The following is a 13,534-nucleotide window of genomic DNA, read 5'->3' on the forward strand; positions in this document are numbered from 1 at the left end:
AATTCAGCTAGCAACTTATCTGAAATGGCCATGGAGGCTGCAAATGCTTTGATGCTTTGCTCCTCCTCTTTCACTGTCTGATGTACACTTTTGAGCCCCCTACCGCCATCTTTCCTATCAAGATACAATCTAGTAGTATCAGATTTTGGGTGAAGTGCTCCATGCATGGTCAGCAGTATACGAGTTGCTATATCTGTTTCTTTGATGGCTTCCTTAGTCCACTTTATTATGCCTGCTGGATATCTTGTTACTGGCAGTGCGTAGGTATTTATTGCCATGACTTGGTTCTTGGCATTGAGCTGGCTCCGTAAGACCTGCCGAAGGCGTTTCTTGTATTCGGTAATGGCTTTGTGACGTACCTCGGCTTCGTGGTTGATGTTGCTTTGCATAATCCCCAAGTACTTGTGCCTTTCTTCTATATCTTTGATGGTACCATTTGGCATTCTTAGGCCATCAGTGAGCATAGAATGGCCTTTCTTAAGAATTAGCCTTCCACATTTCTCAATACCGAAGGTCATTCCAATGTCCTTGCTGTATACCTGAGTGAGGTGTATTAGCGAATCAATGTCCCTTTCTTTGTTAGCATACAGTTTGATGTTATCTATGTAGAAGAGGTGGTTTATCTTGGTGCCACTTTTAAACCGGTACCCATATTGAGTCTCCTCCAGCATATTGCTTAGAGGGTTTAGGCATATGCAGAAGAGCAGCGGTGATAAGGAGTCACCTTGATAGATGCCTCGCTTAATTTTTACACTCGCCAGCTTTTTGCCATTAGCCTCCAGTTCCGTCTTCCATCTGGTCATTGACATCTTGATGAATGCCACAAGAGCAGGGTGAACATTGTACATACTGAGGCACTCAAGTATCCAACTATGGGGAATTGAGTTATAGGGCTTTTTGTAGTCAATCCAAGCCATGGCAAAATTGGTTTGCCTTCTCCTGCTGTCTTGACAGACCGTCCGATCCACCAGTAACTGATGTTTAGCTCCTCGGGTGTTGCGCCCAATTCCTTTCTGAGCACCGGTCATGTAGTGACTCATGTGCTCTTTCAGTTTGTCTGCAACTATTCCTGAGAGCAGTTTCCAAGTGGTGGGCAAGCACGTTATTGGTGAAAATTTTTGGGAATCGGCCCCTGCTTTGGATCTTTTACCAGAAGTACAGTTCGTCCTTTGGTCAGCCATTCTAGATGGTCACCTTGTTCTATTAGGCATTCCATCTGCTTAGCCATTCTAGTGTGAAGTGATGTCAATTTCTTTAACCAGAAGGCTTGAATCATGTCATGGCCAGGTGCTGCCTAGTTCTTCATACGCTGCACCCTGCACTTGATGTCCTCTTTGCTGATGGTGAGTCCTTGCTGAGCCACAGTGTGTTGATGGCTCTCTTTAAGCCTCTTCAGCCAATTTGCAGTGGTGTTATGAGTAGTCTCTTTCTCCCAGATGTCCTTCCAGAACTTTGAAGAGCTAGATCGGGGAGGCTGAGACATTGGCCTCTGCAGTTCACCTTTGAATTGGGAATACACTCTAGATGGATTATTGATGAACAGTTTGTTCATTCTCTTGTTATCCCGCTCTTTGGTGTACCGCTTCAGTCGTGCCGAGAGTGCTACTAGCTGCTGTTTGGCATATTCTAGAGCTTCTATTGTGGCTTCCCTTTTTGGACGCTCCAAACTGTGGTTAGATCTTTCACTGAGCCTACTAACTTTCTTGCGCAAGTCCTTGATCTTATTTTGTAGCCTCAGCTGCCAGGATGGAATGACTTGAAGCCTTGTTGGCAGTGGCTTAATATCCATCTCCTCCAAGATGACGGTTGCTGTACTGTAGATTAAGGCATTAGTCTCACTGATTGATCCAGTTGAGATCGACCCCAGTGCCAAGTTAATGTCTTCTAACAGCTTCTTAGGTATGGCCTTGCTAACTCTTCGTAGTGGTACCTTGCTCCCATAATCATTAGCAGCTGACATCTTATTGATGATATTTTCCGCAAGCTCTCTCACCCTTGGGTGAAGATCTAAGTGCATGTCTTCTTCAACCCGTGAGTCAACACATGATCGTGTATTCATGACAGTGTGTGTTGATATGCACTCCTCGTTGGTTGAGGTTACTTGGGTAAACTTTTCCCTAATTTCATCTACCTCAAGTTCTGATATGAAGTGCCGCTTGATTATGTTACTCCTCTGAGCTACAAGCTGCTTAGCAGTTAGTGGCAATTCAGGGCGCATGTTTATCCACAGTTGACGCATCCTTCCCATGTAGCCCCACTTTTGAGGTTTACTCATAAAGTAGTACTGCATGAGGTCCGTGTTATCAGTCCGAGTCCATTTCATCCGTTTTGAACCAGTAGCCCATTTTTCACTGCCTTGTCCTGGTTCAGCTACAGGCAGCGCGGACCTTGTTTGACCGGGCGACGTCCGAGCCGGCATGGCTTTGGTTATTGCACTCATCATAGAGGTTGTAGACGTTATACAAGCAAAGGTCTTGTCTAAGGACCACCAAAAAAGTGCAGTTGTTGGGGTTTGAACCGAGGACCTAATGATCATGGTCCCCATACCTTACCAACTGTGCTATCTGTCCTGTATATATATATATATATATATATATATATATATATATATGATACGTGTGTACATAATACATATATAGGTCCTACATAATGACAAATTTAAGATAAAGAGCAGATATCATCCTTCATAATCTTGATAGAATTACACTTGAAAGAGTTTTTGCCATATTCTTTATTAATGGAGGGAGTAATATAAGTAGTTGGACCTGAGACTTCTGGGAGAGTTTTGTTGTTCAGTCTGTTTGATGATATAATCATATAAAATGGTGGCGTTGAGTCCGACTGAAATCTTTTCTATCAACACTCTATAAAAGAAAAAGCGACGACTGGCCAATGTATGCATATTCAACAACCTTCGACCATCAGTGACTGAAAAAGCCTTAGGGGGCTTAACAAATAGTTCTAATTGTGTTGAGTTAGCAAGACTCTATCCTATTGGACAATGTTTTGTTAATAAAGCATGTAGGTATGTATAAGTAGTAAGTAAGTAAGGAGTGTGTATAAAGTAAAATGTTGCAGTACTCTAGTTTACTCCTTACAATAGATATATAAATTAGTTTAGCATCTTCTGTTGAAATATGATAAATAAATTATTCTAAAAGCAACGAAGAGTTGCCTTGCTTTACTGATCATAGCATTATTGTGAGACTTGAAACTTAAGTTTGAGTCAATAGTGACACCGAGTAACTTTATGCTTGAATAAATAAAAATGTCAAGTTTTCACGAATCAAGTTTTAGTGTACAGGTGTTATCAAGCGAGTGATTGGGAAAGATGATTGAACGATATGTTTCTCCGCAGAGAGCCAAACCATTTGACTTGTATCAAGTTTTTAATTTCTGAAACTGTTTAATTGTAAATGTCTGTACATTTGCTGGCTGTCACCAACACTGAGAAGAACAGCGTCATCAGCATATGGGTATGCAAAAACATGGTTCTCAAGCATTAACTATCATATTAAAAAGTAAAGTGTCTAATATCGAACTTTGAAGATCTCCTTTCAAAACAGGAAAAAAAGGACGATACATACTTTGACCAATTTTCATCATTTGCATTCAATTTGTCAGGTAATTTTAATCAGAGCAACAGCATCTTTTTTAAATCTACACAACTGTTGTAACCTCTTTATAAGTAAGGAGTGGTCAACTATCAAACACTTTCCATATAACTATAGACAATCGCATGGCATGTTGAGGTTTTTTATCGTCCAAGGCAGTGGCTAACAAATCGAGAATATAATAGAGCGTGTGACTAGAAGTGTGTTTCCTAAATCTAAATTGGCGAGTCAATAGAAACTGAGAGTTCTCAAGAAAACTGTTGATCTGAAGAGACATAATGTTGTCAATTACCTCAGAAATGATAGGTAATGATGAAATGGGCCTATAGTTGTTACATTGCAAGGCGTCTCCCTTTTTGAATATTTGAGTTACAATAACAGCTTTGTGAATAACAGGAAGAACACTAGTTGAGGCCTAGTTTAGAAGCAATTACTTATAAGAGAGGTCAAAGCTGGTATAAGAGCATGTTTTAAGCCCCTATAGACCTTAGTAGGTATCCTACTCGCTTGCCTGGTTTGAGGGAGAGAAAAGGCTGTTTCATTTGTTTTTGGGTTACTGAGCAAAATTGAAAGTGTCCATTATCATCAGCCAATCAGCTGGTATTATCAAAAGATTTTCTGGCATAGGGCTTTTAACATTAGTAAAGAAGCTATTAAGCAAATTAGCAACTTTCAAGGGATTTTCTATAATCTCATCATCTGTTTTGAAGTGTATTTTTTGTAAAACCTTTTTACTTTTTCCAAGCAAAAGGTTTATTTCTCTGTAGAACGACTTAACATCTTTGCTAAGCTTCTCTGCATGATAATCTTCCTTAGCCTTTTTGACATTTATATTAATGAGTGTTATCCTTTGGCTTTGGTGGCAAGAGTGGCACAGGGAACGCTTGTAGAAATTGCTTAGTGATGGTTGCTTATCGTTCATCGATTTTGGAATTTGAACTTTATTTTGACCTAGAACAGTGACGTTCCAACTTAATATTGTAATTACTAATTATATGGAAATACATGTGATAATGCTTGGTTTTAAAGAAAAGCAAACTTGGCCTTGTCACATTGGTAGGAGTTCTGGACCAAGTAATGGAAAAAGTGAAATTTATACATTCGCTCCACACAGCAACTTCAAGTAACCTCATAATAATACACTTGCGTTAAGATACATCGGTAAACAATCTTAGGTTTTATCAAGCCTCAGGTGTTGCACGTAAAGCAAAAACACTCGTTTGCCACCATTTAATTCTTGTAAAATTATTCATATTTGTAACTGAAGCCAAGTGAAGCAGGCTCGGTGTGTCCAGTTTATCACTTTAATCGACTGGTAGTGACATCGACTGGTATCGACTGGTAGTGACATAGGATATAATAACAACAAAAAAGATAGTATTCAACAAGTTTGTATTCTCTTTCCTTATTTTAGAATTGTCCTGATTCAGTTCACAAACTGTTCTGTTTGAGGTATTTTACTCCATAACACATTTTGTAAAATGAAGGTTATGAAGCCCAACAAGACGTGTTAAAAAAATTGTGTATCTAAATTTACAAATCAATAGATAAATTTAGCACGTACGAGAATTTTCTAAAAAATTGCGTTACATGAGAATAATCACAATGTTTGAAAAAGGTAAGTAAGAATATTGTCATGGGAGAATGAACACAAAGATACAACATCAACAAACATGCATTTTTTAAAATGTTAAAAACTCATTAAAAGAGCGTACGGCTAACAGACTAGAGTTTCTTCTGTTGTTGATATTATAATCTTCAGCGTTGCCTTTAGAGCCTGTGCCACTCATGAATCCAAATACATGAGAGTCGCACCCTTAGGAAGGTTTAATTCATTGGCTCCTGAAAGTTCAAGTTCAACTCTTGTTATATAAAACTCAAAGTAGGCAGCGGTCCCACTGTGCAGAAGACATACGAGGCCATATTTCTTCAGTGTGAACACCTATCGATCTTGAAGTGTTCTGATAAGGAGATCCTTAATCAGACTTGAGATGTCCAGAGGCTGTAAACAACCAAAACTTTACTAAAATGGCGGAGACCTAAACCCAGGCATAGTATCATCAAGGCCTACATTGCAAGTTTCCGTTTGGTAATTAACTCGATATGATGGTAGAACGGTATAACCTTAGGGCAGTCCATTACAACATCAGATCACGCAGTCTTCTACAAGTTTTACTTTAACTCTACAGGATGGGTTTTACGAACTTAACCCTTTATGTTCGCAAAAACATGGTTAGTAATACTTCATAACATAGCAGACACCAATCTTAATGCACATATAAGTAAATGCTGTATTTATATAAGTATAACGCGCAAAATTTCACACTATTATTAAATCAAAGATAAGCGGACGAGTTGTACTTACACTATTAAATAGAGTAAATACTGGTAGTCACATCATTACTGACAAATCCTTATTATGGCTACAGTGCACAACGCAATCATTATCAAAACAAGATGTCCGACGAAAGAAATCCAATGACAATGAGTGAACTACAGAAAGAAATATTAAGAAGCCTAACTTCTCTCTTGTGAGATTCAATGGTTAACCATCATGGGAAAACAAACCAAAAGAAACCATGATTAAGTGTTTTAAAAACAAGCATTAACAATAAAATGGATGGTACAGCAGATGAAACACGCTCAGGAAAAGGTGAAGAAACTGATGTTCCCGCCAACAGGGATACTTATAGAAACAACTGTATGGTAAATCTGAAGAATAATCCAATATTGAAATAATTAAATTGCAATTTTATTTAGGGATTGTGCTCACATTGGCAGTTTTCTTCACCATTGCATTGAAAGTTGTCAACACCTTTTTAACATAGCTGCATATCGTAACAGTAGCTGTCACTTTCTATATCGAGTCTGAGAAGAGAAAAAGTGAAAACAAAATGTTAAAATTAATTTTATTTATAAAACAGCTTTTATTTTAACGACTACTTTAGAGCAGCCATTTTAGAGTTTTCCACTACAAGTCGGAATACTTTTTCCAGTACATTTCTTGGTTGGTCCTAAATCTTACGCAGTGATAGAAATATGGAGTGTGCAAATTGTGCGCGCTCTTTACACATGGAAATATACCATTGTTCATCACTAGCGTCAAAGCGTTATTAGCAAATTGGCCCTTCAAATTGTTCGATGTTTCTCTAGTCCGCTTCAAACCTAGGAACAGGTGTGGGTGATATTTGACCTCAACATAAATGGGTAGTAAACACAGGGCAAGGTAAAGCGCAGAGTAAGGAAACACAGAGCAATGGTAAGGTAAATGCCACCTTTATCCCCTGCTGACTGTCCATCATCATCTTCTTCATCAGAGATGTCATCAACCTCTCCTTCCTCCCCCCATGATGCACAGCAGAGCATGTAAATGACGAGTGAAATGACAAACATAGGGATGATGACCACCACTCCAAAGATGACTCTAGACTCCATCCAAAGTTCCTGTTAATCATTGCCAACAAGTTCTCTCACATTTGTGAGGCCAAGTAGATAACAAATGATAAAATGGCTATACATTTTGGCTTGGTGTAGAACAACACATCGCATTACAATAACACGATAACAAATACAAGAACAAATACAATAGCCGATGACATCTACTAACAATAAAATATTACGTAAACTTTGAGCATATAGATCCTACCAGAACACATTGTGGTTCCATGTTTAAAAACCAGACATTGCAAATAAAATGCAAAATTTTACTCTAAAACCATGTAAACCCTCACCAAATAAAAAAAATGAACAAACAGAAGACAGGAGAATTCATATTTATAACGATTTGAGATCAAAGCAATATTTCCTTGCCCAGTCAGCCTTTTTAACATACCAGAAGGGAAGATCGTAATCCGTAGAGAGCCCTTTTCATCTTCACCAGAAAACCTTGACCTCCTTGGGGCTACAAGGACCATGGTTAATGACAGTTGAATGCAAGCAAGTAGCTCGACCAATCAGAAAGATTCAGACTATATCCAGTATGTAATATCGGTATTTTACCTGCTTGTGTGCAGACAAGTTGATTATAGTTTGACTCTTAGTTTTCCACATTACTATTGATCTCACATTCCCTTTCTAACCGATTGATCGTCACCATGTCATGGCTCAACATTAATAAGCATGGAGTTATATTAAAATATCTTTCAAGTAGGCTGCTCTGTTATGCACAAGTTTGATGTTTTGACAAAACGAAAGAAAAGACTCAGGAAGAGTCAAAAGATCAAAACAGCAATGAATAAATTTAGTAAACTTTGTGGAAAATATGAAAATTCATGCAAAGGAATGAAAGACAGACATATATTTGCTCTACCTGTAGTCTACCTGTGATGATAAGGAATGAAAGACAGACATATATTTGCTCTACCTGTAGTCTACTTGTGATGATAAGGAATGAGAGAGACATATAGTTGCTCTACCTGTAGTCTACCTGTGATGATAAGGAATGAAAGACCGACATATATTTGCTTTACCTGTAGTCTACCTGTGATGATAAGAAATGAAAGACAGACATATAGTTGCTTTACCTGTAGTCTACCTGTGATAATAAGGAATGAAAGACAGACATATATTTGCTCTACCTGTAGTCTACCCGTGATGATAAGGAATGAGAGAGACATATAGTTGCTCTACCTGTAGTCTACCAGTGATGATAAGAAATGAAAGACAGACATATATTTGCTCTACCTGTAGTCTACCTGTGATGATAAGGAATGAAAGACAGACATATATTTGCTCTACCTGTAGTCTACCTGTGATAATAAGGAATGAAAGACAGACATATATTTGCTCTACCTGCAGTTTACCTGTGATTATAAGGAATGAAAGACAGACATATATTTGCTCTACCTGTAGTCTACCTGTGATGATAAGGAATGAAAGACAGGCATATATTTGTTCTACCTGTAGTCTACTTGTGATGAAAAGGAATGAAAGACAGACATATATTTGCTCTACCTGTAGTCTACTTGTGATGATACCAGACAGGAAGTCAACCCAGTCATCAGAGTTCATGAGGTGAGGAGGCTGTTCAGTTGTATAGAATACTTGAGTCTGTGGATGAAAGGCTATTGCATATGGTACAGACACTTCAGTCATGAGTATTCCAGAAACAGTGGCTGTGCTCTCCATTATTACAAACTGAAACTGCCTGTAACAAGGACATAATATACATATATACACACATACATATACATACACACATACCGTATTTATACATACACATATATATACACACACTCATATGTATATACACATGCTCGCGCAGACTCACACACCCATATGTAAATATATATACACACATATATATATTTGTACACATTTGTATATATTTTTACATACACACGCATATGTGTATATATATACACATACATGTGCACATATATAGACACACGCGCACACAGTGCACCCTCAGGATACAATTTCGATCCGTTTCAAAGTTGGCATCGTATGGTGAAAAAATCGTATGGAGGGGTATAGAAACCATAGTAATTCTATAATACAAACATCCCCTGGTAAAAATCATCAAAACTGTATATACGTATTGTAAATATTAAAAATTAGTAATAAAATAGTATGTTAATCTTAGTAACGATAGTTACCTACAGTAACTTTATCGTATTCAGTGTATTTTATGATCTGCAATAAAATGTAACAGTAAAATGTACAGTAGGAAGTTCTTACCTTCAAAACAGACTTACGTATAACATAAACTTTGAATTTGCCTCAAATAAGTTTAGGTCACTAAACACACACACGCTTATTGCTTAGTTTTAGTATGTATTTTTATCTATTTTACTGAATTTCAAATTTTTATCTCTAAAATTTGATCACATCAGTTTCTGTCTTCAATTTCACCATAACCTTAAGCGGACCTGTTTAAAACATTTTTTAACCTAATTTAGCAAGAAAACCCGAACAATACCGTTTTCATTATGAAGTGGACTTGTTTCAGGTTAATGGAAGTTGTCTGACCACTAAAAGTTTGGTATAAAGGGATTGCAACTCCAACTTTGCTACGAGTTTTTAAGGGAAAATAATCATTTTACAGATGAAAATCGCTGAACTCAGAGAAATCGGTCATCGTGTCTCTTTCAGGCATTGTGAAAGCATTTTCAACGAACAGCAATTTGGCGTCTTTAATATTCTGACATACGTAATAAGCACACCGACTGCCAAAATGGAACTCCTATAGGCAAAAATTTTGTTGAATTCATACGGTGAAAAAAGATTCATATGGTGAGGTGAAAAAATCATCATTTTCCCCTTCGTAAGGTAAAAAATCGTATATCATGATAATCGTATCTTAAAGGTGCACTGTATATATATATACACATGATATATACACATACACACATATATACACATGTGCACATCATTTTTATCTATAGATATATATCTATAAATACATGTATCTATAGATATATATCTATATAAATAAACATACTAGCTGTGCTACCCGGCATTGCCCGAGTAATAAAAAAAATTTTTGGTCAGAAAATTGATTTGTATTTAACATATAATAACATTTGTCATTCTAACTTTCAAACTGCATATCATGAGAAAAGTTTTGCTGGATAGCTTCTGATGGAACAGTAATCTTTTTTATACACACACTTCTATGCAAGGATTGTTATTATTAATTCAACATATTCAGGACTTTTATTTTGTTTTCTCAGTTTGTATTAATTGTATCATTATCGAATTACCAAATGATCTTTGAATGTAATCGTAGCAAAACCGACTTAGTTTAGCTATTACTTGCTAATTATTTCACATTTATATCTAAACCCTTTTACAGTTGTTTTATTTATTTTAATTTATTTGGACTGCACAAAACATTTTTCTCATGGTATGGTTTGAAAGTTACAGTGGCTTGACAAAGTTTAAAAACCACAGTTGCTTTTATTTTCTCTCTTAATTTATTTCAACTACACGTAACACTACAAAAACAACTACACAGTCGATACTGGTGCAAATGTAAAAATGAGATATCGTACTGTTTTTGTCTGACCGAACGGCGAGAGAATGTCGAAGCTCTTCCCATAAATGTCCGCGTTAGGATTGGCCTTGACCCCATATATAGTAATTTAACCTGGTTCATTTTGAACCTTACGAAAAAAAAGTTGTTAACAGGGGCTTCGTAACGTGTGGGCGCAATGCTAAAATAGCTATAACTGGGCAATCAAAACGACGAATACACGAATACACATACGACCAATTTTGAGAAATATATATATGTATATAGATACATGTATATCTGTCATTTGCCACTTGTCAGGCTAAAGGCAAGTGGCACGCAACTACATTACCTCTCACTGTTTATAAGCTGATTTTTAATACCCTACAATGCCAGGCATTTCGCTAGTACATATATATATATATATATAGTATATATTTATACTATATATATAGATATACACTCATATATACAAGTATACCGAAAAACTTCTAATTGAACTCCATGGCACTCTATTTTTCAACCCTTCCTTTACAACGACGGTCAATTGGAGGTGGCATTCAAATAGAGGCTGGCATTGTATGTTTCAAATGGCTCATCAGAATTTTATGAAAATACAATTAGCCCTTTTACGGGTGAAACGAATATCACCTATACTTTGCCCTCTTCTTTCGGTGGAACGATATTAAACATTTTGAATGCACCAACTCTGGTAACCTAACTTCAACTTGTCAAAGATCTCTTAATAAATATGCATTGAGTAACCAAAAAATATCTCTACCAGTTGATATCTATTGCTTGCAATTAACCTGCAATGGTATTATAACCTGTGTACTGCTTTGCAATTTGTTGGAGCTCTCGATTTGTATTTCATTCTAAATTTGAAGACATATTTGTATTTATTATATTCAACAACGTTGCAACCCATTGATATGTTTGCTACAGTTTGCAGCCAGAACAGGCTTTTTATGTGTAATAGAAGAGGAGTTATGAGCCATTGTAAGCCGTGTTAATATAACCGCAAGAATACTATTAAATAATATGCTATAAATTTGCATATTTATAAGTTATATAATGATAATCGATCCAATATTACTAATATATATATATATTCATGAACAAAAGGCATAAACGAACCATACTTATATTACATGCAGAAACAAAAATTAACTTTTTAAAACAAAAATATTTCCATCGTTTGCTTGGATAGCTGCGTTCTGATTGTTGCTTTCGATGTAACAAACATCTTCTGGTTGTTAATACCTTCCACAATGTTTTCTGACTTCAACTCTTTGTTTGCACGGCTAATCTAGTCAATATTAGCGTCCAAACAAATTTTTTGCACAGCAATATTTTTACGTGTCGCATTTACGTGTTGCAAGTTTTGCTCGCTAAACGCAACCTTCAAACTAGTCGATCATCTACCATCGTAAATGTAAACCGTTTTTTATATACATGTACTTCGAAGTATCAAAACTGCGTTAAACAAGGAACTACTATTAGACTAAGACAGTTGTTAACTATTTCTATGGTAGTGCTTTTAAAGTTTAACCGAAAAAAACGAAAAGCTTTGGAGTCGGGCGATAAAAAAATGAATTGTTATTGATGTAAACGACTCATTATTAATATGATTTTGTGGACACTTTTCTACTGATCAATTGATATTATGGGTTCGTATATTAAAGAGTGGCGCTCTATTTTTCAAACCTCTCACAGTGGCAGTCAAATAGAGGTGGCAGTCAAATAGAGGTGGCATTCAATTAGAGGTTTCGCGGTATACATACATACATATAGATGCATATATACACATATATACATATATAGGCCACTATAGACCACTAGGTAACTACACTACCCGCCACTGTTTGCTTATTAACTGTTTTAAATCTTGAGTGAATCTTGAGAAGATATGTTTTTTACCAATCTGTTTTAGATATGCCTTGAGCTTTCGACTATTTGAATCGTGTATTGGATAAACACACACAGAAATAAACAAACATCTTCATTTAAAAGTTAAAATGGTAAATGTTGTATTTGTTAATTGAAAAAAAAATTTTATGCAAAACTTTTTTATTACCCGTGCAATTACCGGGCATTCAGTAGTACATATATATAGATATACAGATATATATACACATATAGATACATACATATTTACACTGATATGTAGAATGAGTATATAGATATTTATGCTATAGATAGACATGTGTATATATCTAATGTTGAGGCAATTCAAAGTGATAGCAAACGGAGCTACTTCTCAAAATGTGAGCCACAAGGATTTTACCAAATAAAGGTCGGTGTTGATATTAAGTACATTGACTAAAAAGAACTCACGTAAGGTTACTTAGAGGAGACTTACTTGAGGTTTCTATTAAGGGCTGTTGGCCTGGCCCTCTCCAGGGCTCTACAAAAATCAAGCATAAAATTTTGACAATTCAGCAAGTTTGTGAGCATCGACCGATGGCAATACCCTATCAACTATTATTAGGCAGCATTCATATACATTCCGGCAAGAGTCAGCAGACCTATATAGGAGATAAGTATCGTGTAAGATATGATGAAAAAGCGGTAGCTGGTGCAACTGCAGCGCTTATATAAGACAATTCATGACCCCAGGCATATACAGAGCCTAGCTAATTCCATTATCATAACTGCCTACTGTGAATTTATCAGAGAAAGCGGAGAAACAACAGACAAAAAGAGATAAAAAAAACCTTCAGTTCCGAATTTCATGGCAGCAGGGGTGTATACAGGAGAAAAACGTGAGCAGCCTAAACTAATATAACATTGAAGTGAATTAAAAACCCCCACAGGAAGAAAGTGCGCAGTTCACTCCCGCTTGTCGGGATAATTCAACAGGCCAACTGGATGATGCTCATAAAATGTTAGAAGGAGTTGAAAGCTGCACTAATCAGCTAAACCGGGACAATTGTTAGATGATTATGAGAGAATATATAAAACA

General features: G+C 36.4%; 1 protein-coding gene across 1 annotated transcript in view; it reads right to left on the bottom strand.

Annotated features, from left to right (window-relative positions):
• Positions 1 to 4,995: 4,995 nt before the first annotated feature.
• LOC137387518 (protein disulfide-isomerase TMX3-like) overlaps positions 4,996 to 13,534 on the bottom strand; it is a 32,446-nt gene continuing 23,907 nt past the window's right edge. Inside the window, exons 10-14 of the mRNA XM_068073964.1 lie at positions 12,932 to 12,976; positions 8,568 to 8,760; positions 7,447 to 7,515; positions 6,890 to 7,058; positions 4,996 to 5,616 (exon numbers count right to left, since the gene is read on the bottom strand). Of these exons, the coding sequence (XP_067930065.1) occupies positions 5,591 to 5,616; positions 6,890 to 7,058; positions 7,447 to 7,515; positions 8,568 to 8,760; positions 12,932 to 12,976 (502 nt within the window). The 3' untranslated portion in view covers positions 4,996 to 5,590. The remainder of the gene's footprint in view (positions 5,617 to 6,889; positions 7,059 to 7,446; positions 7,516 to 8,567; positions 8,761 to 12,931; positions 12,977 to 13,534) is intronic.

The sequence above is a fragment of the Watersipora subatra genome, chromosome 2 (genome assembly GCF_963576615.1).
Source record: "Watersipora subatra chromosome 2, tzWatSuba1.1, whole genome shotgun sequence".
NCBI lineage: Eukaryota > Metazoa > Bryozoa > Gymnolaemata > Cheilostomatida > Watersiporidae > Watersipora > Watersipora subatra.